The sequence below is a fragment of the Petromyzon marinus genome, chromosome 1, assembly GCF_048934315.1.
Source record: "Petromyzon marinus isolate PM22_M1 ecotype Great Lakes invasive population chromosome 1, UKy_Petmar_22M1.pri1.0, whole genome shotgun sequence".
Classification (NCBI taxonomy): Eukaryota; Metazoa; Chordata; class Hyperoartia; order Petromyzontiformes; family Petromyzontidae; genus Petromyzon; species Petromyzon marinus.
Window position 1 is genome coordinate 26,769,770 of NC_133667.1, and position 27,589 is coordinate 26,797,358.

Consider the following 27,589-nt stretch of genomic DNA (forward strand, 5'->3'; position numbering starts at 1 on the left):
GGCGAAGTTAGGCACAGCCTTAAAGCAAAGCCCTGTTACAATATACTGAAGGCGTGCACTGTATCACTGCGGGTCGTTAATCGTGAGAAATCGTAGCCAAATTCATTTGTTTTTCGACTGACCGCTTGAGTCATCGTAGTTGATGACGCTGAGCTGAGAGGCCACGCAGTGGGAACACAAAGATGAGCTGTCATGCTTGTCGTGTTATCGCCCGCGTTGCCTTGAAGCAGCACTCGGTTGTCCACCAGAGCTCCACAGCTGCTGCAGAGGAATATAATAAACTCTCCGAGCATCTGGAGGAGTCAAAAGCCGCCATTCACAAACGATTCTCTTTTTTGTCAATGGGCACGTTTATTTGTTCGCTTTGCCTTTCCAAACACTCGGTATCTCGGAAACAACGGCGGCAAATATGCGAGCTTAATAAGGACGTACAGTTAGACCCACAGGAAGGCATTGTGTAAGGAACCGTTTCTTTCCCCTCTCATTATGGCTCAATGATGGCTTTTTCATTTTAGAAAATTGAATGTAATTTTCCCAAGGCAAAGTTGTTGGTCAAATCAGGGTTGCGGGGATGGGTGGGGAAGAGGAAAAAAGAATAGAGAATGACAAATAAACCGAGCATGAATTAAAAGCTGAGCTTATGGACTGAGAGGCTGGAGAGCGGCGTTCTCTCTGGAGAGGTCAAATAGGCCCCAGGTAACGTCTGGGTTTTAAACATTACGATGCGCTGCCATGAGCAATTGCATAATTTTGTGCAATTACCGGCATTTACGAATGTAGCGTAATTAGTGACAGCATTACTAGCTTTTGTCAAGACCCACCTATTAAGGAGCAGGGGAGGGAGAGAGGCAGCACTGGTTGGCACAGCACTCTTTGAAATCGGAAACCTGAGTTTGATTCCTGACCCGGCCTTTAAATTAGTGGCGAGTGATATTTGAACCGGTTCAGGCCATACACCCACACTGACCACCATGGTGAAATATTGTTTTAAACAACCCCATGGCTGCTATGGCTTGGCAAGGCTTTCATCTAGCAGTGGTTTGACAAAGGGCTGTACATTTAAAATGTGTATTACAAAAAGGGAAATTTAAAGCTTTGTCTGAATTCTAGTCTTCATTTCAAAAGCCAAAAAAGGAGCTGTGACCAGGAGATGAGGACTGCTGCCCCCACACTCAGTCGAGTGGGAAACAACTTGGGTCTTGTCGTCACGTGGTGAAAACCACTGCTCTTAGGTTCACCTGGGGTCTGAGGCAGCAGTGTTTCGTACTCCTCTCTTCACTGCTGCCCTCACTGCCCACACGTCTCCTGCTCCTCCTCCTTGCCGTCAAGGGGCATAAACCATCATGCGAACTGCAGTCATCCTTGCAGCGGGTTTTAGCGAAGTATCGAACAAAAACTGCATCGCGCGCTTTTTAGATGCGCTTCTGCCGCCGTCTGGAACGCTGTTCCTTCCGACATTAGGAAGCCACTGGAGCTACGCACTGTTAAATATAAATTAAAACTAATTTCTTTAGAACAGTTTTTTTGTGTTTAGTGTGTTGTCCTTCCCCCACACCTCCTATTACCACATTTTGCGAAATATGGTGCGATAGAAGTTCAACAACACACATACACACATTGCCTCACGACTGCTGCCCCTTCTCCCCATGCAGGAGATGGCAGACGAGTCGGCGGTGCTGTGGCTTGACGAGATCCAGGAGGGCGTCCACGCGGCCAACAAGGACAACGAGGCCGCCAACAGCAGTACGCGAGCATCCTTAACGAGTCACTTGGCGGCAGCATGAGTTCTTTCGATTCTGCCTCAGCCAAGGTTCTTTTGAGAATATTTTACAGCAGGCCAAATAATAATATTAATAAAACTAGCACGTGCTGGCGGTGCCACGGGACACCGTATGTCACGTGTACAGGCAATACGACGTCACGTGGAAGAGTGATGTCAAAACGCCTTTACATGTGACCGCTTTGCCATCTATTCCAGATGTCTCGTCTGTATTTTGTTTATCTCTTTTTAATGTGGCTAATCGCTATCTCTTTATATTTCGATGAGCCGTACATTTGGGCAGACCGTAGTGAGGTAGGACACTCAAAGAACCAAATGTGGCCAGTGGTCCCTTAGTTGAAGAACCATGCTGTGGGCCATTGGAACCATGTGAGTGAGATATGAACTGGTCCTGTACGATTAAATAACACACACACACGACCGACATGGCATTAATTTGATAAAGTGCTGTACATTACTATATTATATACATGTAATAATCACTACACCTGATGGTGATCAGCTGATAGATGCAGTAGAATTCATCACCGTGGATAAATCCACAGAAGGGTGATCGTCTGTCCGTGTGGATTACACAAACGCAAATCACGCTTGCCAACCTTATTGCCTCGTTTCAAACCCTTTTTCACGGCGAAAATTTGCTTCAACATGATTTTATTCCCCGTTCCCCAAAAATGTTTCACAAGGCGGTGTGATTATCCTTATGAATTATTGGCCGCGTGGTAAATACATTTAAAATCCGTCCGCCTGCCGATCCGCCGGCACGGGGCGTGAGAGCGTAACGTGGCGCAACGCGGTCGTGCCGTGGCAGTGGCGGCGGCGGTGGCGGCGGTGAACTCCGCGCTGGGGGACACCGGTGAGGGCGTGGCCGAGACGCTGCTGGGCCTGCTGCGTACGCCGGGGCTGGCGCTGCGCGGAGTGACGCCCGAGTGCACCGCCTCTTACCACCTCGAGCTCTCCGACGCCAAGTGCGAGAAGGCTGCTGGAGGTGAAAATGCGGCGCACCTGGGGGGGTGGGGGGAGGGAAAGGGGGGTGCTGGCGTGGTGGCCGTGGACCCTGGCACCAGGAAATGAAATGGTTATCTACCCCGTTCAGTTTGACCCACTTTTCGAAGCCCCGCGCCTGGGCCCCTCCAGCCTGTGGACCCCAGTGCAGTTGCATTGCCTGTTTATGTACGTATGTTGAACTTCTTTTGCACTGTACATAGCCAACCGTGCTAATCCGAGGTGGACAACAAACTAAGCACAAAAACAGTTCTAAAATGTTTTAAAGTGCATAGCTCCAGTGGCTTCCTAATATCGGTAGGAAGAGCGTTCCAGACGGCCGCAGAAGCACATCTGAAATGAGGCAATGCGGTGACCATCTTTGTTTGATGGCTAGCCATCGAACAATGTCCATACAAGACTATAATATGGAGCTGACATGCACCTGCACCTAACTTTTTTGCATGTGTTTCATTTACAACTGTAAAATACTGCATTTGTTACTTGTGCAACATTCCTTAAGGTCCCTGTACTCATTTTCTAAAGTCTGCAACATTGATGGTTTTGTCTTTGTTGCTGCTATGCTCACGCACCACAGATATCTCTTCCAATGTAGCCAGGCAGGGAACTAGCTTGATGTAACAATCAAATAAACTCAAATCCCAACCCACCCCAGTAGCTACGCCACTAGCAGGACACACGTGGGAGTGTATCCAGGAACTTTTGCCAGGTTTCAGCCAAGTTTGGTTGTGTACTTCTTGGGCAGTGGTGCTTTCAAGTTTATAAGTGGTGGTAGGTGGCCAACGGAATCGGCGATGGGGGGGGGGGTATGAAGGGAAGTAGAGATGATGTCACAGGAGGTAAGTGGCAAAGAAAAATCGAGGAGGAACTGTAGCTTATGGCCAATAGGGGGCGCCATGGTGGTGAGATTTTAATTCCTTCACCTGGTATGCCCGAGGTCGTAGGTTCGAGCCTGACCCTGACGCCTGTGTATTTGGAGTTTGCATGTTCTTTCTCCATGCGGTCGCGTGGATTTTTTCTCAAGATCCTCCGGTTCTTCCCTTCACATTAAGAAACATGCATTTGGGGTATTTAGGTGCTATACATTTCCACATGATAAGCCACTCTGTTGAGCTATCATCTGTGGCCAGGTCACTTCTGAAACATAGATATATAGCTCAGTGGGCCTTACCTGGTAAAATAAAAAAATAGTTTGATAGTTTTAATGAAGAGTAACTATTAAAGATTCAGTTCTAAAATAAGAAGAAATTCGATTGCTTTGTCTGAGAGTTGCCAATGCAGATAAACCACCTTCAACCAGAACCAAGTCAACGCCAATAGACATGCATAGATGATCAAGTGAAAATAGATAATGGTGCAATAGTCAGCCTCTTGTGAATCCACTACTGGACGAAGGCTCACGAGACTGAACCACACTGATCTGTGTAGCCCAGGACTGGCTCAGATATGTGTCACCAGTGATGTTCGCCACTGCACCACCGCTCCAGCCCCAGTGGATAATTGATGACAGTAAAACTTTGCTATCTACCCAGGAAAGCCTCACCGAGTCCCAAGACTTTTTCCGGAGGGTCCTGCATTGGGATATTTGTCGAGTTCCATTATTGTCGGTTTGGTTTTGTGGGAGAAAACCAGAGCACCTGGAGGAAGCCCACCAATGCATACGGGAACAATGAGAGCCCATCTACTGCATGCCCCGCATTGATTGTTATCCGTGTGGCGCGAACATTGGCGCTATTATCGTCATGTAAGTACTTGCGAGGACGACCTCATATTAGAAAGCGTTCCAGAATCCACGCGTATGCAGGATTTTTATTTCTTCTTTAACTGTGCGGTCTCTGTGGGGCGGGGTGGGGGGTGAGCAGCCAAGGGGGAAAGCAGCGACGGCCCGTGGAGCCGGCACCGGCTCAGGGACGGCTCCGACTTCTTCTTCAACCGGGAGAGCGGCGAGGGCAGATGGGAGGCGCCGCAGGGCGCGATGCCCAGCATGGGGCAGCTGAGCCGCGACGAGATACAGGTGAGATGCAAGTGAGATCCAAGTGAGATGCAGGTGAGATCCAAGTGAGATTCAAATGATATACAAGCGAGATTCAGGCGAGATTCGAATGAGATACAGATGAGATACAGGTGAGATATAGGTAAGATAGAGGTGAGATACGGATGAGATTCAAGTGAGATACAGGTGAGATACAGGTGAGATTCAAGTGAGATACAGGTGAGATACAGATGAGATACAGGTGAGATACAGGTGAGATTCAAGTGAGATGCAGGTGAGATACAGGTGGGATACAAGTGAGATACAGGTGAGATACAGGTGAGATTCAAGTGAGATACAGGTGAGATACAGATGAGATACAGGTGAGATACAGGTGAGATTCAAGTGAGATGCAGGTGAGATACAGGTGGGATACAAGTGAGATACAGGTGAGATGCAAGTGAGATGCAAGTGAGATGCAGGTGAGATACAGGTGAGATTCAAGTGAGATGCAGGTGAGATACAGGTGAGATACAGGTGAGATACAAGTGAGATACAGGTGAGATTCAAGTGAGATACAGATGAGATACAGGTGAGATTCAAGTGAGATGCAGGTGAGATACAGGTGAGATACAGGTGAGATACAAGTGAGATACAGGTGAGATTCAAGTGAGATACAGGTGAGATACAGGTGAGATTCAAGTGAGATACAGGTGAGATACAAATGAGATACAAGTGAGATACAGGTGAGATACAGGTGAGATGCAGGTGAGATACAAGTGAGATGCAGGTGAGATGCAGGTGAGATACAAATGAGATGCAGGTGAGATACAGGTGAGATACAGGTGAGATACAGGTGAGATACAAGTGAGATACAGGTGAGATACAGGTGCGCTTCCCACACTGCTGCCTCTCTCGCCGCTTGCACTGCGCTCGTATCGAGGTGCAGGCAGATACTGAATGTGCAGTGTTCATAAAGCGATGGAAGACGCGGTACCGAGGGGACTGGCCAATCTCGCTGCCGAGCAGACGGACGCGAACTGCAGAAGAAGATAATAAACTCGAAACTTTTTTATTTTACCGAGGCCCACTGAGCTATATAGCTCTTTTTCAGAAGTGACCTGGCCACAAAGGATAGCACATCGAAGTGGCTTATTGTGTGGAACAGGGTCAGGGCAGGGAAACGTGGAAGGGGAGGAGAGAGGACGACACCGTGGCATGGCCCGGGAAATTCCACATTCCGCCGTCTGGCAGTCGCTGGCGACTTCCCGTAAAGTGCTGCTCGCGTACTGGGAGGGATTGTTGTGTTCCCACCGATTGCGCGTGGAGCTCATGGGAATTGCGTCCAGCAGGGGGACAAACGCAGCGTGAGATTCACGTCTGTAGCCAGTGCTGGGGGATTTCAACACCACGGTTTCCTGTGTAGAGTATACGATGGCCCATTGAAATGATGTCGCAATAATAATAACAACAACAACCCTGGGAGGAGTGGTGGGTGTCGGGGTTCGCGCATGGTATATCCCAGCAACCTGAGCTCAAATCCCGACCACAGCTAACACGGTGTGGGGATGCCATCATCCAGCAGTGGATTAACATGAGGGCTGTAATATGTGCATGTATGCGCGACTCTTCAGTGGCACGTTAAGCTGACACATAGCCACCGCCTTTTCCACCGCGAGAACAGTTTCACACTCCCCACGACCCCACGACATGTGCGCGAGGCACTCGCCAAAACAAACCAGAGCACAGCTTCATCCGTATTGTGCGATGAATGCACGGACGCCCTGCCAGAATGACCTCATGTAGGAGCACAATAAAGTAAGTAGGTGAATAGCCGAACGTGTGCGCGCCACATTCACAAGTACCCGTTAGAGCCGTACGTATCGCGGCCGCGTGCGTCTACGATTTAACGCCGTGGCCTTTCGTATTTTAATTGGTACAACAATTACAAATGACAGTGCCGGGGCATTTGGCCCGTGTATAAACTGATGTTCGGCAGCTGCGTCGCCGCGGAAAGAAAGGCTCTTTTTGTACGTCGGCGGGTTAATTGGGTTCTCAGGGGCTCATTTCCCTTAAATGGCACTGTAATTGTGTAATAACGCGCCGCTCAATGGCTTGTGTTGTGTGAGCCGCAAATGCTTTAAGTGCCGCACTGCATTGAGCAATGAGTTGTGTACACTGGAATACAAGGCTTTATTATTCCACGTAAACTCTGTGACCTGTTATTAAATACATCGGCACTGCGGTGTGATTTGTACAGCACTACCCTCCCGTCTCCCCTGGCCCTCTCCTGCCAAAGTGAGATCTCGGTATTCAACTGTAATGTGTAAAACTCAGGTCGCGATGAGATTGACATCAATTTCACAAAACCAAACTCGTACATCAATCAAGCGTTCACTTATGTGAACCGTACAAAACAGGTAATGCCCAGCGAGGTACAATGTCTTCATTGTAAGAGAGACCTTGATGGAATACAAAGGGAACATTGAAAATATAAAGTCCCATCTGCCAGATTTCTTTACAGGATTTGTAGAATTTACTTTTCAGAAAACACATTATATCAACATAGCGCTGTATTTATTTTTTTAATCTTTTTTCAAATCACAAGTCAGAGCTAAATGTATTTTTTTTTGTAAATTCAATATGGCATTTAAAAACAACTGTTTTGTTCTGCTTAGCTCACGCATTTGTGTGCGGGTATCTTGTTAACACACGCATCCATGAAAACACAAAACTAAAGTCACAAATACTCGACGCTGCCCATGGATGACCTCAGTCCAATGCAAATAAGAAAGTGAACAGGGACCACAACTATTATAATACAGTAACACCTTTGCCGAACACGGGAAACTCACCGCCGGTGAATTCACATTACAGACTTAAACCGGCTTTTCATTTACGTGGGCGACTTTCTATCGATACGGTGACTTGGATCAGAAGACAAAATTGTCATCCCTGGTGATGTCACGCACTCCAGTTATTGTGTTTTGGTGAGACACAAAAACCCAGGAAACCCGATTGTCCTTTTATTTGGTTATGAGGATCGGAAAGCAGCAAATCAATCTGAAAATGAACTCTCAATCAGCTCCAATGAAAATCATGGACTCGCTTTGCGATGCATAGTTCGGACAAAAATGTCGTCATTGTTTTTGACTGCTTGTCCGTCATTTCAGATTCCCGATGAAGCACTGTGTCACACACCCCTAGAGACTCACCGTCTAGCTACCTGCCTCTGTGCATGCGTGCCCGTGTACCGTGCGCGTGCATGTACATTTGCACGTGTGCGTGTATGTGCGTGCGTGTACAATCGCACGCGCGTTCGCACGGATGCGTGCGTGCGGTGTACATTTGTATGCACGTACACCTGTGCAATGTTAGTTAATGTTACTCGAGGTAGCGTAACCAACAGCAACAACACGTGTGCCTTCGCACATGTGCCTGTGAGCTAGCATGCGTGTGCACATGTATGCGTGCCCGTGTGCTAGCGATTGTGTGTGTGCTGGGCATCCCCTAGGTTGACTCAGACTTCAACGAGTAACACTGGGGAGATGAAGGCGGTCGGGCGTGGTTGTGGCCACAATCCATCCCCTAGTGCGCCGTGCTGGCCTTAATAGGTGCTCGCAAACAGCTACTTGCCCCAACGGTCCTTTCGTCTTTGCGTGTGCGTTTGGTGTTGCAGGCAGTGGTTGGCCGCGTGACGTCCGTGTACAACCGTGAGCGGCTGTGGCTCACGCACGAAGCTCTGGTGGCGCAGCTCCAGGCGCGCGGACGCGGGTACCTGGTGCGCCGCGCTCTCGTCGCCCGCCGGGAATTCCTCACCAACCAGCAACCGGCCATCACCACTGTGCAGGTGCGGCGGAAAACCCAGTAGCAACCACGCACAGCCTTCCACCGCTACTCCTGCCACTGTGTGACTGCAGCCAAACCAGAGCGGTGCACATGTACACTTTCGGGGGCACCTTTGGTCCGTCCGCCGCTGTGGATGAGGGTCTTCCCACACAGCGGTGGCTGTTTGACCGTAATTCACGAACGCCGGATGTCGTGGGTTTGGTGAAGGCGGGGAGCATAGCAGTTGAAGCTTTAGAACAGTACAAATGTGGATTTATTTGCCCTGCCCTTTGCTGACACAGCTTACCGATGTGCAACTGTGCTCTAAATAACGAGCAGCTGTTTGGCGTGATTCTCCTGTGGAGGTCCTTGGACACTGCTCACCATTTCACATTCCTTTGGCAAGGGCCAGTTCAAAAGTTATCTTTTGTCAAGTTATGCTCATACAGCCGTTTTGTGAAGCGTGGTAAGGTATCGTGAAATAGCCCTTATCACTGAAATGGCTTGGGGGGGTGGCCTCGTCCAGTAGTGGCTGGACAGAAGGCTGGTAAAAGTATGTTGGTGATTGCAATGTACCTTATTTTTAAGCTGTCTGAATTATGTTTTCTCACATCAGAAAGTTTTATATTTTTCCACTGAAATTAGTGTGGGGTGATACACTAAATTGTGATCCATGAGCCGGTGGAATAAATTCGACATTGCCATGGTGGGGGTCCAGCCATTGTACTGCTGGTTAATATATATTTTTTATTATTTTCCCGACCCCTAAGGGATGATGAGGTGAGTCAATACCCAATTCGTTTGTTAACTCACTAGGGACTTTTAAATATATGAATTTGCAATGTATGTGTGTTGAACTTCTTTCACACCATACGTAGCCACGCATGCTAATCGGAGGTGTAGGGGGAAGGATAACAAACCAAACACTAAAAGCAGTTCTAAAGAAATTTGTTTTCAATCTAGGTTTAAAAGTGCATATCTCCAGTGGCGTCCTAATATCAAAAGGAAGAGTTATATGCAACACATGGCAGTTTTAAGTTGTAATCCTAAATTATGCATTGTTAATATTATTTTACATGTTAACATTCATGGTGTCTTTACCAAAAATCTGCATGCTCAGCAAAACTGTCAGCACCGGTCAAATTGACTTGGACGGTGCCTGTCATAATCAAGGCAATCGAATGTACAATGTGCCTTGATCCTGTGGAGTAATAATGTCAATCCATTGCTGGATAAAGGCCTTCTCCTACCACGTTGGCCATGGGGGTCGAATATACTTCACCATGCTGGTCAGTGCGGGTTGATTCAGGGGGTAGCGCCCAGGACTTGTTGAGATACCACTTGTCCATGATGTTAGCGGTGGCCGGGAATCGAATCCAGGTTGTCAGCTTCATAGTCCATTGCGCTAACAATTGCACCGCCGCTCCCCCAATGATAGACATATTGTGCCTGAAACTTAATTGTCAATGTGTATCGTGTCTGTGTGTATATTGTACCTGTCCAAGACATATCAGTCTTCATTGCATATCATGCCCGTGAGTAATATATCAGAGCACATCGTATACGGTGCCTGTGTGCGGTGTTGTTCCACGATCAACGTCCGTGGTGCTCCGGCGTGAGCCGTGTGCTTATGTTGTCACTCTCAGGCCTACTGGCGAGGATGCAAACAGCGGAAGGTCTTCCGCGCACGGCTGCAGCTGCTCCGTGACAACACGCCAGCAGCCATAAAGGTGATGCTCAAGGCTCCGACGGTTCTCAGCGTGCGGGTTTATCTGGGTTGGTGGTGGTGGTGGTAAGAGTGGACCCTCCGATTCCTTCGTGTCTGCCATTCATCATCATTGTCGTCTGTCCCTTCCGTCGGCTCAGTAGTGACGGCTGCCAATCTAGATTTGGCGTTTTCGTGACTGCAGGGATCCATACTCTTTGGTTCTTTCGGTAAAGTGACGTAGGTATAAAATAAAATAAACTAAATCACGACGTTTCGGGCGCTTCAGCAATTGTTTCTTGTTGTGCTGTCCCACCTGATGACGGATGCTTGTGTTGCGCCCGGAACGTCGTGATTTAATTTATTTTATTTTATACCTACGTGATTTTACCGAAAGAACCAAAGATTTATGCCAATGGTTCTCCTTCTCTCGGTGGTACAATGCGGGGCGGGGGGTGGCGAAAGTTTTGTCGCCCTAACCCCTGCAATGGTGACGTTTGTGCGTTTGCCCACCCCACCGCCCCGTGTCCGCATTTATGTGTACAGATCCAGGCGTGGGTGCGGATGTGGCTTGCTGCCAAGCGCTACCGCGCGCGCCTCCAGTTCTTCCAAGACCACGTGAGTACGGAGTGCAGTACCTAGTGATGTAAAGTTCGTTTAGTGGACGCCGCGGTGGCGAGATGTTAATCACCTCGCCTGGTATACAGGAGGCCGTGGGTTCAATTTCGACCCTGACGCCCATATATTTAGTTTGCATGTTTTCCTCGTTGCGTGGATTTTTTCTCCCCTCCACATTTAGAATGAACGCGCGTTCAGAGAATTTGTCTGCGATACATTTTCACGCGATAAGCCACTTCTTTGAGCTATCATTTGTGATAGCCAGGTCACTTCTGAAAAAGAGCTTATGCGGCTCAAAACATAGTTTAGTTTTAGTGTGGTCATCATCATCGTCAGCTGTGATCTATTCAAGCTGGATGAAGTTCTACCCGGTCCATTTCCGTCTCTCATGGTCTCGCGATGCAGCGATCCCTTTTAGCTCTCTGCACTAAAGCAGATTTTATCGCTCCACCTCTGCAGTGGATGTCCACCACAGAAACGTCCTTTGATCAGGTGGGTTTATGGTTGAGCATCCCTGTAATATAACATGTTATTAATATAGATACATAAATAGAAATACCCCAGGAAAACCTCATTGAGTCTCAAGACCCTCTTTCATGAGACTCCTACATTGGGATGTTTGGCCATGCAGATGAGGGGAGAACACTCTAAGCTCTGCGCAAAACATGTTCGAGAATCAATTTCCGTATTCCCATCTCCTGTCTTCCTTGCAGCCTAAGTCTATAAAACCTGATCCGGCCTGGCAGTGTCCCATCCACGTGCTAACCAGGCTCATCCAAGCTTTTCGTCTGATATCTGATGAGATTTGGTAATCGCCAACTCTGGGGGGTGACACAGAGGTTATCACGAATGTGAGACAGCCAACTGCAGGGCTATGAGGGCGTCTTCACGAGGCAGTAAGAGCGAGTCACTTGTCGAGCTATCTGTGAAGACTCTGTGTTGTGTTATCCCTGTTCTATGTGTTCGGGTTTCTCCGGGCACTCTGGTTTTCATCTCACATGTAAAAATTATGTCTCGATTAATTTGCCACTTCACAAGAAAGCTCAGTCATTGGGCTTCCTGTCTTATTTTAATTAATTAGTGGTTAAGATAATAATCAATAGATGTGATCATTGCCAAAAGGGTTTTTTTCTTTCTTAAAATGTTATGTGTCGATGTTTTATAATCTTTTTAAAGTCAGCAGACTGACATATTTTTTGTGAATTTGGCGACTGTAAAAAAGGTGCATTGAGTGGTGGCTTCTGGGAATAACACAGAGACCCACAAAGAGCACATGTCTGTGGACGTTGTTTTAGGACGTGCATTCGAGGACATACACAAAGTCAGGGATATCGTATTGACTGTTCATAAAATTAAGTAGGCTTCGGCTGGGCACGTTGCTGTAAGGGATGTACGTATACATGTTGAACTTCTTTCGCACCATACGTAGACAACCGTGCTAATCGGAGGTGTGGGGGAAGGACAACAAACTAAACACTAAAAAACAGTTATAAAGAAATTCGTTTTCAATCGAGATTTAAAGGTGCATATCGACAGTGGCTTTCTGACATCGGAAGGAAGAGCGTTCCAGATGGCCGCAGAAGTGCATCTGAAAGCGCGCGATGCAGTTGACCGTCTTTGTTCGATGGTTAGCGAAGAGCCGCTGCTGCGACGATGACTGCAGTTCGCATGATGGTTCAACGACGGCTGGTGATCGAGAACTCACGAGGGAGTGGCAGCCAAGGAAACGAACACTCCTGACATGACACATACCGCAGAGATGGAGTGATGAAATGATGTCCTTGTGTTGTTGCTAGATGAGAGTTGGTGAAGCTTGCGGAAGCCTTTTTCCAGCTGTGAATATATCATGCTCTAATGATGATTTGTTTGCGAATTTCTGCCTGTCATTTTCAGATACCAGAAATAGTGAAGATTCAAGCCTTCTTGCGTGCCAACAAGGCGAGGGATGACTACAGAATACTGAGTGAGTATGCAGTTGTGCCTCTTCTCTTGGGGAACGGTGGTGCGGTAGTTAGCGGGTTGCACTCTGAACCTAGCGGCCTGAGTTCGATTGCTGCTCACGCCCAACAACCAGTGGCGATTAACTGAACCAGTTCTGGGCCTTACCTAGTTCGATTAGGCCTCCAATGAGTACCTGGTGGAGTGTGTCAACATCGCCACTGGGGAGATAAAGGCGGTCAGGCGTGATGCTAGCCACCCACCTCCTCGTGTGCTGCGTTGGCCTTCATGGATGCTTTATTGTCCATGGCGCTGCAAACATTACATTATCAATACAGCATGAGTAAACAGTTCCCTTTCCATAGGGGTGCTGGTGATTACACCTGGCTGTCGTGCAGAGCAGGTTGATGGCCTCAGCCCGGACGCCAATGCCTGCAATTTTTCTCAATGCCATAAAGTTATCATGGGGAAATTTTGGTTGCAGTTTTTTTAAAATCACAGGTCATAGGTCATGCATAGGCCATCATCAATACCATAGGTTTCAGGTTCCTTCTGGTCACAATATAAATGTCTCGTTCTGTTCACTTGTCTAGCTAGTCTTGGTAAAATAGCACAGGCCTACTCCTGGCAAAAAAACATTCTATTATTACAAAGGGTGTTTTTGTTGGAATTATAGGGCATTGATTCATATTGACTCTGAAGCTCGTGAATACATGCGTGGAATCGTATTTATAAGAATTGATATGTTTCAATGCGTACACATTATTGGAACAGGCTCATGTCACCACCATCAGCCACTAGAGCTGCTATCATGCACCGCAATGTGAATTTTAGAAATAAATAAATATTGACATGGCATTGTCATGGGGGAATGGAGGTTGTTACACCTCTATTAATTTAATAGTTTTACGGCAATGCCACACCTGACACTTTATATTGCGATTAATCTGGCCGCCGAATTGAACTTCGTCACGCCTTTTACTGCCATGGAAATCGGTGTGAACACTTTCCAGCAGGAACGGAGATGAAGAGTGCCAAATAATATGTCGCATCTCGATCAGATGCAACTAAATGTGAATTGCATTGTTTGCTTACCTTATGATTTCTGAAGTGGAGCTACTAACAAAAAGTTCACGGCACGGAAGGCCAAAGGGGGTGTTAACGTGTATGGTATTCCCTCATTATTCACGAGAGATAAGTTCCGGAGATGCCCGTGAATAGCACATTTCACGGATAATGATATTGGCCTACGAAAACGTATATATATTTTTTAATGAATTACCTTAAAGAAATACATACATAAGCTATTAAATACATGAAGATTATCATAACACAAAAACATTTGTTGTAATAAACTTAAAGTAAATAAAAATAAATATATGATAAATGAACTTACCTTAAATTATTATGATGTTACGCAGTAGAAGGTTGTAGTAACAATTATCTCATCACTTTATCTCATAATTTTCTCGCATCACATTCTCTCTCATCACTTTAGCTCATCACTTTCTTTCTTTCAATGCAGTCGTCGTGTCGAGTTCCAGATGCGATTTGCGGATAGTCAGAATCGTGGATAGCAATTTCGTGAATAACGATGGAATACTGTATAAGGATCAGCTGGATTAGTGGGTAAGCCTGTGTTTGAATGTGTGTGGCCCTCGGCTGGCCACCTAAGCTCCATTTCGTCCTTCCGTTCCCCTGTTACAGCACCATCTCATCCATATGACACTTATAGCCAGACGCAGATGTATATTATCATCATCATCAACAATATCACATGAGTGTCATCATCAACAATATCACTTCTTCATTTTCATCATCAACGACAATATCACTTCCTCATGATCAAAATCAGACGGAAAAATGTATGTACTGTAGTATAACATATATTAAAATCGGTAAACAGAAAACTGCATTATTTTAACAATTCTATTTTGATCTGAGAGAAAGCCATAAATACGTATCACATAAATGATGACATCCAATTGCAATGCTAGCATCATTCCATGAGACAAGTTAATTTTTCATCAGCAACTTCTCCAATGAGTTGTCAACTCCCGCGTCTTGTCATAAAACGGCCTCTGCAAGATGACGTGAGAGGCACTTCCTAATTGTGTTCAGTAAGCCTCTTATCCACACTGGGTGACACATGTCTTGTAAAACGTATTTGTCACATGGCAATCAATCAGATATTTCTTTCCTCAGAGCTATACAATGGCTGACTATGCGTGATGAATAAATTAAATGAATATACAATGCTAAATTTATCAAGGAAATATTGCATATTTTTGCGGCTTTTGTCCTATTCTCTCTGTCAATGTTTCTGATCTCTATGCCATATCTGGACAATATTGTTAATGAGCATGGTGCGTTACATGCTTGGCATTGCACCGAGAGAGAGAAAGAGGAACACATGGATGAGAGAGAATGTAGGTGCTCGAGAGATTCAATAATGACTGCTTAGAAAAGTCGGTGGACTTGGGCAGTTTAATAGCTAGAAGGGATGATGGCCGTATGGATTGAACAATGATATCAGCTCACGTATAGGTTTAAGGTATATATTGTCGCATCGTCAAACCGTACGAGATGGTGATGCCTTGGGCAGGCCTTTCAGATGCGCTTCTGCGGCAGTCTGGAACGCTCTTCCTTTCGATATGAGAAAGCCACTGGAGCTATGCACTTTCCAATCTAGTTTGGACATTAATTTCATTAGAACTGCTTTTTGTGTTTAGTTTGTTGTCCTTTCTCTCACCTCAGATTTGGAAGGTTGGCTATGTACGGTGCGAAAGACATTCAACATACATACATACATGACTATTGATGATTTGGTTTTGATTTGTTTGAACAGACATTGGTTGACTCAGCTGAGACCAGGGGCTCGGAAGTGTCAGTTCGCCCTGGAGTATCTAATATGATCCCTCTGAGGCACCTTGCCACTCCGCTTTTCTTTCTGCTCTTAACTGTTCCTACGCTCCCGTTGCAGTCGGCGCCAGCAACCCTCCGCTGCCTGTGCTGCGCAAGTTCGTGCATCTGCTGGAGCAGAGTGACTTGGACATCCAGGAGGAGCTGGAGATCATGCGGCTGCGCGAGGAGGTCGTCACCACGATTCGCTCCAACCAGCAGCTCGAGCAGGACCTCAACACCATGGACATCAAGATCGGGCTGCTTGTCAAGAACCGCATCACCCTGCAGGTCTCTGGCCGCTTTCACGTTGAACAAAGACGGTCACCGCAAATGCAGCGCTTTTTACATGCATTTCTGCGGCCATCTGGAACGCCTTCCATCTGATATTAGGAAGCTACTGGAGCTGTGCACTTTTAAATCTAGATTGCATTTTTTTAAAATAGATTTTTGTGTGTAGTTTGTTGTCCTTCCCTTGCACCTCTGCTTAGCACAGTTGGCTACATATGGTGCGAAAGAAGTTCAACATATATAAAAACACTTAGCCGTTTGCACATTCAAAAGAGCTTAATAGCTCATCAGATTCCTCCACTATAAATACTTATTCTGATTCTGTATGCCTGTAGGGGCGATGTTGTGATGTGGGTTTTTTTCTCTCTCCCTGTTTACCATCAGATGACTTATTGAGGCCCGAATAGGACTTTAAAATTTCCTTTGTGGTCACACATGAACACACGCACGTTGGTCAGAGGTCTGCCACTGGTCATAGGGGCCTCTTGCAAGTGACGGAAGTGTTGGCAGATCATCTTCTCCTCTTGTACCTGATTAGTGCGGCTAAGATGCTTGCACTGAAGGATAAATAGTTAGCAGGCCATTTCAATGTGGTATCAGCCTCACGTGGCCAAAGGCTGTTTGAAATGTGTTTTCAAGTATTCGGCAAAACCTTTGACCGATGTGACCGGTTTTTAATAGGGAAGGTCTTTAACAGTAATGCAACATTATACTCTCATAATGAATCATATTTATGAGAACTACAGTGCCTGCTAGTGACACGTGGCCAGACCAACAGGCTTTCAACCATAGTGGGAAAGCACTGACAAGGAGGGGCCAATGTTTCCCCTGATTGCGTCTCGTGCGACCGAGCCTCCTAATGTGGCCCTCACCCACTGCCTCCGCCAAAGGATGTGGTGATGCACAGCAAGAAGCTGAACAAGAAGAACCGAGAGGAGCTGCAGGGCATGATGGTGGCCGACCAGCAGAAGGGCCTCAAGTCTCTCAGCCTGGAGAAACGCAAGAGACTGGAGGCCTACCAGCACCTCTTCTACCTTCTCCAGGTGAGGAGCCGAGCGTCCGCGTCATCCGTTTTTGCGAGCACACCCCCAACTCCGTGGCGACGCTTGAGCTCAACCCCACCGGGCAGAGCGGAGCGATGGCTCCAGGCTCCAGTGCGGCGGCTCCAGGGTGGGGTGCTACAAACACCACCTTGGGTTTCCCTTTTTCGGAGGAAACGTGCAGGTGGTTTTGTATGGCCTGGTCATTTAAACCGCTTGTGTGTTAAACTTCTCATGGAGATCATCTGGGTCGCTGGTAGACTGCAGCATGCATGTGACTCTTAGTCGCAGGCATAGCGTGAGAAATACTGAATGTGGTGTACCAGGTGCCAAAACGTTATCTGGGTCACCAATACAGACAGATCCAAGTGAAGTTAAGCCCAGTGATGACTGATGAACATTCGGCTTTGGATGCAGCTATCAGTCATTGATTTGGGTATTGTAAAAGCATGCAAAAATCCATATCTACGTAAGAGCTATATTCTACATTTGGATTGTGGAGGCAGTTTTGTGGACATTACAATGATTTGGAATGTAATGATTTCACCCATCCAGAGACATGATGAATTGTCAAGATTTAGGGGGGTTGCGATTAGTTAATTTTTGTTCGCTTCATTCGTCTAAGGGCTTTTCGTTAGCAAATCACAGAAGAGTGAAACCTGTTTTGAGCGCGGACTAAATTGGGAATGCCAAAGTTTCCCCACGGGCTGTCACGCTTTACGAACGTTTTTTTGAGCAGCCCTGCCAAGTCTCTGCTGGAATCCCGCAAAGGTATGAAGTGGTGAGTTGATCACTGAGTGGGATTTTAAGTTGCGAAAATTCGTTTCCAGCTTAGAATTTAGATATGTGGAGGATGGAGGTCAGGTTACCCAGTCAACTGAGTGGTACCAAGACGTTAGCGACCAAGGTCAAGCCCTACAGCAGGATGGTGGTGATGAGACTTTAATAGCGGACCTTGAAAGTTAGTTGTCCAACAATAACATCTTTAGGATCTGGCAGAAGAAATGAAGCAATGGCGTGGTGCGGTAGCATAAATTGCCACGAGCTTACCGACATAATTTATGACTCAACACAAAGCAATTGTCAAGAGTTCGGATTCACATCAATCGACCGGTAACACGGAATGTTAAGCTACAGGAGAAAACCCGTGGCAGCGCTCATCAGGTGAGGTAGCATATTGAGCCTCGAGCTCTTGATTACTCGCGCACGTGAGCACCGTTATTGTGGCCGCTGCGGACTGAACAGGTGCGAGCGTGAAGAGCATTCCACGCCCCTATGAGCCTCGTGCCCTCATGGGCAGCGCCCTGAGAAAATCAGTGAACATTCCGTGGAGTCCCCTCTTGTGGAAGACGCCTCTCGTCGCCCCCCCCCCCCTCCAGTTTCCAACAAGGGTTCACGCGAGCGTTGTTTTTCTTCACACGGATGGTGACCCCCCCGTGACAGGTCGCGCATGGCTCATTTGAGACCACTTCTGGCTGTGGAAAGAGCGCTGTGAAACGAGGGCAACCCCTTTAGAGTAGCAATCGTGTGGCGAAATTGGATAGAACGTAAATGCGGAAGAAAGTGCAAGTTGAATTCCACGCAGGAATTTTAAAGGATCATATATATATTTTATTTCCCATTGACTTACCGTTGTGCTGTCGGCATTGTTTCATGAGATGCAGACATTTGTCTTTGTAACCTTGCAGAAAGCCGTGAAAGCTATCACCCGCTGTGCTGGAGAATAGCTTTGGAAGGTGTCACAAAGCCACTACTGAAGTCACCTCAGTAGCCTGTTATTCATACAGGAGACAAACCTTTTATATGCCCTGCAAAAGGTTCTTTGTTACAAGTCAATCCCACCAAAATTGAATGCGATGGCTCTTTGCGCATCCATTTGTGACCAGGTTGAGACCACCATTTCACTGGGGGCTTGAGATCACAGTTGGCTGAAATCCAGGATTCGAACCCAGGATCTTCACAGTGGGGGGGGGGAATTGATGCCCCTGAGTCACCCGGCCACCTCCCATAACTTTATTTGTTTGCTGTTGCCCGGACATTTCCAGCAATTAGATGTCTGTGGCCTATAAAACTTAGTTTGTGTGTTTAAGACCCAGAAGAAAGAAAAAAACCACCTTGTGGCGTACGCGCCAACGTTACTACTGGAGTGGTTGAATGTTCTCTCTCGCTGTCTTGTAATTTATCACCTAGCCCTCTAGTCTGATGTCACCCCTCCATATAAAACCGTCGAGTTGCCTGAAAAATTCGTTATTTATTGCGGCCTGACCAGAAAAACATGAACAGATCTGGCTCAGCGGCCGTCTGTCTGTCTGCCTGTGGTAGAGCGTGGCGAGGGATTGTTTGTTTTTCACGCCGGCTTCATGCTTAACGTGTAAAATAATAAATGGATTCACATTGGCTTACCCGGGGGCTGCCTTGGGCATGTTATAACTGGCTGTTGAGTTTGAAACTCCGAAGAGGAATGCTCTACATGTTGAGTAGGAAATCTGGTCCCTAATTTAAGGGAATGGCTTATGCAGTGCTTATTTTCCCAGAACATTGCATGAAGCATCTGATAAATGCCTTCTGTTCTGCTAGTTCCACCATCAGTCAGCCTTCAGAGAGCAACCTGTACAAATATAACAAATCCAACATGTTCCTCAATTACACCGTGTGCCCTTGAAAGGAAAAATATATAAAAGGCAACGTTTCGGGCAGTGGCCCTTCATCATAGCACATTATTGCATGCCACTGCCAATGCTGCACCATCTGCCAACGCAATACTACCAAATAATTCGTGCAGTGGCGAGATATTAACTACCTCGCCTGGTATCCAGGAGGTCGTGCGTTCGATCCCAACCCTGACACCTGTATATCTGGAGTTTGCGTGTTCTCTCTGTGGTCGTGTGGATTTTTCTTCGAGTCCTCCGGTTTTTCCCTCTAACATTTAGAAACATGCGTTTCGGAGTATTTGGCCGCTATACATTTCCACATGATCAGTTACTTTGTTGAGCTATCATTTGTGGTCAGGTCGCTTCTGATAAAGAGCCACGTAGCTCTGTGGGCCATACCTGGTAAAATAAATATAGTAAATAGTAAAAAAAAATAGAGTTAATTGCATGCTTGTGTCGTGACTACATTTTGGGAAGCCATCTGCAGTGATGGCGTTATTTGAATGCTTTGTATGTGTATGTAATGCAATGTCAATACCTCAGTGGCTCCCTGCTCATTTGAGCATGAGGCAGTACTCATTACCTGTTTACAACTCTGAGCCAGAGGTGGAAATTCCACATTCCTATGGTGGAGGTGAGCATTTCCATAGAACGACAACTGCTGTCGTCCCTATGAAGCAGTACCTATTTTATCCTCGCCGAAGGGATGACGAGCAGAGTGGTTCTCTGACCGGGACTTGAACTCACAAACTTCCACTCGCGAGTCACGCGAGTCATGCACTCTACCGCTACACGAGACGGCCAGTTGTGTATACACTTAATATATTTAAATGTATGTCAATAAACACTCATTACTTATACGGCATACATAACAAATACATGTTAATTATATATAATCACATACAAATTCTGCAAGAACATTCAATCGCTTCACATACAGTGTTTCTGTGTTTCAAAGTATATAAATCTTGACTTAAAGCTTTCGTGACTGCAGGAATTCATGTTATTGGGCCTTTCGGTAAAGTCACGTAGATGGGTCAAAGAAAATAACAAAAAACTACGACGTTTCGATCGCAACACAAGCGTTCTTCATGTTTTTTGTTATTTCCTTTGAACCTATCTACGTGACATTACCGAAAGACCCAAGAATACATATATATCGTGTACATACGTGAATATAAACACGGGTGAATTAAACCGCTGTGTTTTGTTCCACCAGACGAATCCGTCCTACCTGGCCAAGCTCATCTTCCTAATGCCGCAGAACAAGTCGACCAAGTTCGTCGACTCGGTGGTCTTTACGCTGTACAACTACGCATCGAACCAACGCGAGGAGTACCTACTGCTCAAGCTCTTCAAGTCGGCGCTCGAGGAGGAAATCAAGTAAGCGGTGGCCGCGCTCGTTCGGTTTCGTCAAACCTCTGAGGTATGGGGAAGGGGGAACAAAAAGCGGGATGTATCACGGCAAGCAGAGAAGACGATCTCACAATATCGGACGAGGGGGATGTAATGGTGAGCACACTGGACTTCAATTTCTCATCGTGGCAGTTTCAACATTGGCACAAGCTTCTTGAATCCTAAACGCGCTGCCACTCTATCCACCCAGCAGCACAAACGGTTACATCACAGTTAGTCGATTGGCAGGTCACGTGTGGTGGGGTAAAGTGTGGGTACTTCCACCTCTTCTAAGACATGCGGCCATTGTGGAAGAGTAGGAATAAAACCCTCTAAGAGTGGCTGTCTTGATATCCCTTCTAGTGATAGCCCTTCTGCCAGTGGTGGCACAGAGCAGGCAAATGCATGGCTGCACCTTTACCTTTACCTTTTACCTCTTTAGTGGAATGGGAGAGGCATGGACTTTGAAGCAGGCACGTATTTTAGAGCCACAAGTGCCTCGCTTAAAAAAACTGTAAACTAAACTATTTTTTTTTATGGTAAACAATTTTTTTTCTTTGGGTCTTTTGCTATTTAGCTCAGTTGACCTTACCTGGTAAGGTCAACTGAGCTATGTAGCTCTTTTTCAGAAGCAACCTGGCAACAAATGATAGCTCAACAAAGTGGCTTATCGTGTGGAAATTTATAGCAGCCAAATACTCTAAACGCATGATGCTGCACGTGGAGGGAAAAACCAGAGGACCCGGAGAAATTCCACGCGACCACAGGGAAAACATGCAAACTCCAAATACACAGCAGGCATCATATTTGTGTAGTATTTTCGAATGCTCGAGTGACGCTTCTGTTGACCGCCCTGATTTCTGTTTGCTTCATTGCCGTGCTGTATTTGTTTTGCTTTTGCCGTTTTTCGGTGACCCGGGTCACTCTCGCAAATTCAACTCGTCCTGAGTTCTGCTTTGAGTTCTCACCTGGCTATTACAACATCAACTTGGACCTTGAACATGGGCCACTCCTATAGATCGAAAATATTTTTTTATTGAAAACTCATTTCTTTGAAACTGCTCTTCATGTTTAATTTGTTGTCCTTCCCCCTACACCTCTGATTAACACGGTTGGCTGCGTACGGTGCAAAAGAAGTTCAACATACATACATACAGTGGTCCCTCGGTTAATAATATTAATTGGTTCCACGAAAACCATCGTTAATTGAAATTGTCGTTAATCGAATACAGCAAATACATGTTAAAGGCTTAATTTGTTCCAAGATGATCGGAAGTTGACCTTTTTTACCCTAAAAACATAGTTTCTGATATTTAAACATGCAATTTTGATAAATAAACGTTCTAAAAACATAGTAACGCATTCATAAAAAGCTAAAAGATAAATAATTAATAAATATGCCATATAAAGGTGCATAAAAAGAGCTTGAAATGAAAATTCTTACCTTCGGCTAAGAAGATGGATGGCTTAAAGCTAACCAATTTCTCTCAAAATGCTCATAAAAAGGCGTGTCGCTGATTGGCTGAGGTCTGCTGAGTCCAGTTAGGAGCGCTCTGATTGGCCGAAATTGGCGGGTCCGCGTGATATCGTAAACATATCGTTAATCGGAAATGTATCATTAATAGAAACAATGGTACCCTATGGGAGGCGGATCGTCCATCGAAATATCGAAAATCGTTGGCATCGTAAAACCGAGGGACCACTGTGCTACCTTTCCTGCCAGGTCCAAAGTCGACCACCTGCAGGAGATCGTGACGGGAAACCCCACCGTCATCAAGATGGTGGTGACGTTTCACCGAGGCGTGCGCGGCCAGAACGCCATGCAGACGCTCCTGGGGCCCCTAGTCAAGGAGATCATTGAGGACAAGTCCTTCAACGTCAACACCAACCCCGTGGAGATCTACAAGGCCTGGGTCAACCAGATGGAGAGCCAGACGGGAGAGATGAGGTAACGTTGGGGGGGGTTCCATTGCCGTCCTCCTTCTGTGCGCTCTCAAACACCGACACGCGATACTCTTTGCTCATCTTAAAAATAAAAAAGCGCAAGTATGAAAATAATTACCCAGACTTTTATTTACAGAGGCATTGAGTTTCATGACACAGGAGATTCTGTGTGAAGTCTCTTCAACAATAGCTGCAGGTTTACTTACATTTAACGTTAATATGAATACAAATATTGCTCGCTCTCTCACATTGGGTTAAAGAACCCATTTTATTTGATTGCAGAGGGCTTTCATATTTGTCACTTGGGACACTTTAATTCATGGCCAATTTGAAAATTGCCTGTTAAGAAAAGTAAGTGGGCTTGGGGGAAAAAACTCGCCGCTCGATGGGATGACGGCTGCTGGTTGAGATTAACGAAGGAGTGGCCACAATGCTCGGAAGGACGTTCACGGTGGAGACAGAGCGGTGAGATCGGTTCGTGCGCCAGAGATGGACAATAGCTCCGAAAGATCGCCTTGCCAGCGCCCTTGTAACGGCTTGCCATGTGTTGGCGCTTAGAAAATTGTTATTATTGTCATGAGAGAAGATGGGAGACGTAGGACTTGACGCCAACCAGAAAGCACATCGGAGAGAGGCGCTTGTGGTGTTTGATCCAATTCCTTCTGGAGACATTTCACGCGGGTGGAAAGCAACGTGCCCGGAGAAAACCCACGGACGTAAGAAGATAACACCCATAAAGAAATCCATACAGGCAGATCAGCAGCCTACTTGTAGTTCTTTAACATCTTGATATTCTTCTGCCCCTGTAGTCTCTTTTACACAAATGATGACCTCTGCTTGATCCACCAACTTAGGCATACGTTGCCAGTGTGAGCTCACCTGTGATTGATCACACGTACAATTGTGCACTCTGTAGCATATGGGAACCTAAGTAACCATGTTGTGTGGCTGAGGGTAGCCAGGTGCGATTATTATTATATGAGAAAGCAATGGAATTCAGAGATTGGACCCCGTGCCCCACGTGCTGAGAAATTTAACTGCGGTGTTGTGACGTGGAGGGTGTTTCTGATCGCTATTGCAGATACGCAATTGCCCTTCTGAAGAAGACTTCGAAATAAAGTTTTGCCGTTTCACAAACGCCTGGTGCTCTGTTGTCGTGGAGTCGCCCACTTCTCCAGAGGGACAGAACACAACGCAGAGTTCCTACTCATTGTCTCCTAACTTTATTATTTGAATTGTTATTGTTGTCTACTTCGCCGACCTGTCCCACTCGCAAGGATTCACCGTGGGGGGAGAGGAACAGGGCAGACCGGCGACACATACGTGGATACATTTCTCATATTGTAACCTTGAATAATAGGAAAACAGGTTTTCTCCAAATTATTTGTGACAGAGACTTTCAGAATGGTTGACCTTGCTGTGACCTTGTTGTTTTGACAGCTTCCCTTCTCAGCCTTGTGGGGGGCCTCCTGAACCGTGTTGCGTTTGCCCTGTTGCCAAGTCCTGAAAGCAGAAGTATCACTCGACAGTGTAACAAATATTAAGGATAGGAACCTGATGCAGGATCCTTAATGCATGACTGGAATCGCTCCGAAATCTACACAATGTCCTTGTCCCAGAAAGCAGTTAGAATCGTCGCCAATCACTTTGACAATATTTTGTCACGAGGGCGAACCTCAAAAAAGTTTACTGACAAAACCGCTCGGTTCTGTTCACGCTGTGTGTGTTGGTGCTGCTCGCTGCGTGCAGCAATCTGCCATATGACGTCACCTCGGAGCAGGCCTTGGTGCACGAGGAGGTGCGCAAGAGGCTCGAGATCTCACTGCAGAGCCTGCGTACGGCCACCGACAAAGTTCTTTCCTCCATCATCGCCGCCCTCGACAAAATCCCGTGAGAGCCTCGCGTTCAATCAGTCACTCGGTCTTTATTGATTGAAACAAGATGAATACAAAGACAATATACCCTCCCATATATGTATCTCCACGTAAGAATTTGTTTTTTTTACACAAACCATCGGCCGCATTGCCTTCTGAGAGTGCGTATTTTAAGCAGAATGGGTATGATGTAAGGACATTCTGGACCGCTTTCAACATTCAGGGTCTCATCAGCAAAGTTAGGCTTGTATAAACCAATGCTGCACCTCACAGCAATAAAAGTGTCTCAGAGCACTTTACATATATATTTTTACATGAATGCCCAACACTTCAGATATATAAGACACAAAATAGTTAGTTTTAAAAAGTAAAGCAATGTACTGTAGATAATATACATGACAATTAAAGCCGATATTATAATTGATAAGTACTGTACTTCTCTAGTCACTTTAACTGATTCCTCTGACTTAACATTCCACGATGCTCTGCAACAAGTAGTTTGTGTACATTACCTCATATTATTTTTTTACCTCTCAGATTTCTCTAAGCTGAATTAAGTAAAAAAAATCACATCATACTTTTTTGTGTAATCATCGGTGACTTGACAGAAACCACTGCTTTTGAGAGTTTGCTTAAATCACGAGCGACTGCCCACATTTGAACCCAGGGCCTCTTATCCTGGTGCTCTGATATGAGCAATAGACCTTAAGCGACCCAGATAAGTTATGTATGTTTAAACATAGTAATTTGCTGTGCTGGTCTTTGCATAGCAGGCAAAATGACAGCTCGGTCGTCTGATGAATGATCACAGCACTCAAGCTCAGTGTCATCTCCTAATCCCCCACACTTACTTTTATGTTTACCTAGTTCTGTGTTAATAGATCGGATAATCTTTCGATATGGCTGCATTCTAAATAAACCAAACTTGCCTTAGTTAGCAGCGGTTGCTGCAAAACGCACCACTAAACTTCACCGATGGAAATTCACTCCGTTTCAATATAAAACTGTAATTTTGCAGAATACGATCGCTTTTGAAGCAAATCGACAAATACGCTTAAGACTAAATACAAATATTAATTCGCAGAAGGGTTTTTTTTCCGATTCAGATCACAGGACATCTTGAAAATGAATGCTACTGTACACGCATTGCACATTATCGTTGTACAATCGTTGCGTTAAATGCAACACTTTCTAAGTGGTGCCCACAGTGGTTGGTGCGCTTTTATGAACCCGGTGATCCGAATTCAATACCTGCCGTGTCCAGAGTTGTTTACCTTTCAATTATTACACAAAGCTCTTCATTCACTGGTGCACATTGCTCAGCAGTGCGCGGTCGAGCGGCGGCGCGGTGGTGAGCGCATATGCAGTGTGAATCTGGCCGGTTTTGATTCCTCGCCACGGTTAACGTCAGTGGCGAGCGATATCCGAACCGGTCCTGGCCTCGCCCCACCGCTTCACCAACGCGTATTGACGAGCGTGGTGAAGTACAGCCACTCCGATTAATGGCACCCCAAGGGAAGGTCTTCATCCAGCAGTGGGGGTTGTGACACAGTGGTGGGAACTTATTTTAGTCATCGTGAAATGACTTACCTGCAATGACACAATAACAGTGTTGACCGTTTTATTGGGATGACCTTCTCGTTCTCCTTCGCCGCAGGTACGGCATGCGATTTATTGCCAAGGTGCTCAAGAACTCTCTGCAAGAGAAGTTCCCAGATGCAACGGAGGATGACCTCTTCAAGGTCAGTCGTTGAAACTTGTTTGCAAAAGTGCCGTCTGTTGTTGCGCTTCCCTTCATATCAATGCCTGCCTGGTGTGTGGTTTCCATCGTTTTTTTTTTATATCAGGTCATACCAGGAATTTTTTTTCAGTCTGGCTTGAGTTACTTCAATTGGCCACACCTTGTGAAACTGATACGCTAAACACACAGGAGAATATAATAATGATAACGCAATAAATAGTTTAATTGGCTAAAACCAGTTGGTGCTGTACTGTAAGTACAGACCTTGGAATTTGGATGCTGATCTTACAGAAGGAAGGGAGGGATGCTGGAATTGCGGTTGGATTCGTAACATTGGCAGTGATGACATCCCGTTGAGTCTCGAAAATGTTTTCAGGAGGGCCCTGCTCCCGTCGGGATGTTTCACCGGTTCCTCTTTTGAGAACAGTTTCCACGTTGCTCCAGGAAAACCCACGCACGTCTCACATGTATGATGGTTTCATGTCTGGCCGAGCCACCAACCCTGCCTCGGTGCTGCCTGGTTAGGTGTGCGCCACCACGTCTGGGTGTGTGCACTGCCTCCCTAGACCGTTATTGTTCATAAGCGACGTTATTCACGAGGTATGGAAAGATTTGCCCCTCTCCTCCCCAGCAATGTCATGAATTTCCATGAGCCGGGGCTCGAAAATAAATTTTATAATCGAATTCCTGGTTTTTGTATCATTTTTACCCACTCATTTGTTTTTTTCTCTTGGATGTTTTTTTTGTATTACATGCAAGTATGTAGTAGTTTGGTTGGCTCTTCGAGCCTAAATGTGACCTTTTTGTAAAATATGCGTACATTTTCACTCGCTGTATAATTTTTTTAAATAAAAATATATCTACTTTATTATCCCGCACAGCATCTTGAGATGCAGTGACGTTTGG

The 27,589-nt window shown here is 46.1% G+C and overlaps 1 protein-coding gene across 2 annotated transcripts in view; it reads left to right on the plus strand.

Annotated features, from left to right (window-relative positions):
* The window catches only part of LOC116939017 (ras GTPase-activating-like protein IQGAP1), a 117,891-nt gene that overhangs the window by 39,978 nt on the left and 50,324 nt on the right, over positions 1–27,589 (plus strand). For both annotated transcript variants that reach the window (XM_032946888.2, XM_032946879.2), the window contains exons 16-28: positions 1,653–1,743; positions 2,592–2,768; positions 4,648–4,799; positions 8,437–8,607; positions 10,232–10,315; positions 10,837–10,908; positions 12,802–12,871; positions 15,830–16,038; positions 16,929–17,081; positions 20,949–21,112; positions 22,848–23,072; positions 24,818–24,958; positions 26,600–26,684. In XM_032946888.2, coding sequence (XP_032802779.2) covers positions 1,653–1,743; positions 2,592–2,768; positions 4,648–4,799; positions 8,437–8,607; positions 10,232–10,315; positions 10,837–10,908; positions 12,802–12,871; positions 15,830–16,038; positions 16,929–17,081; positions 20,949–21,112; positions 22,848–23,072; positions 24,818–24,958; positions 26,600–26,684 — 1,794 coding nt within the window. The remainder of the gene's footprint in view (positions 1–1,652; positions 1,744–2,591; positions 2,769–4,647; positions 4,800–8,436; positions 8,608–10,231; positions 10,316–10,836; positions 10,909–12,801; positions 12,872–15,829; positions 16,039–16,928; positions 17,082–20,948; positions 21,113–22,847; positions 23,073–24,817; positions 24,959–26,599; positions 26,685–27,589) is intronic.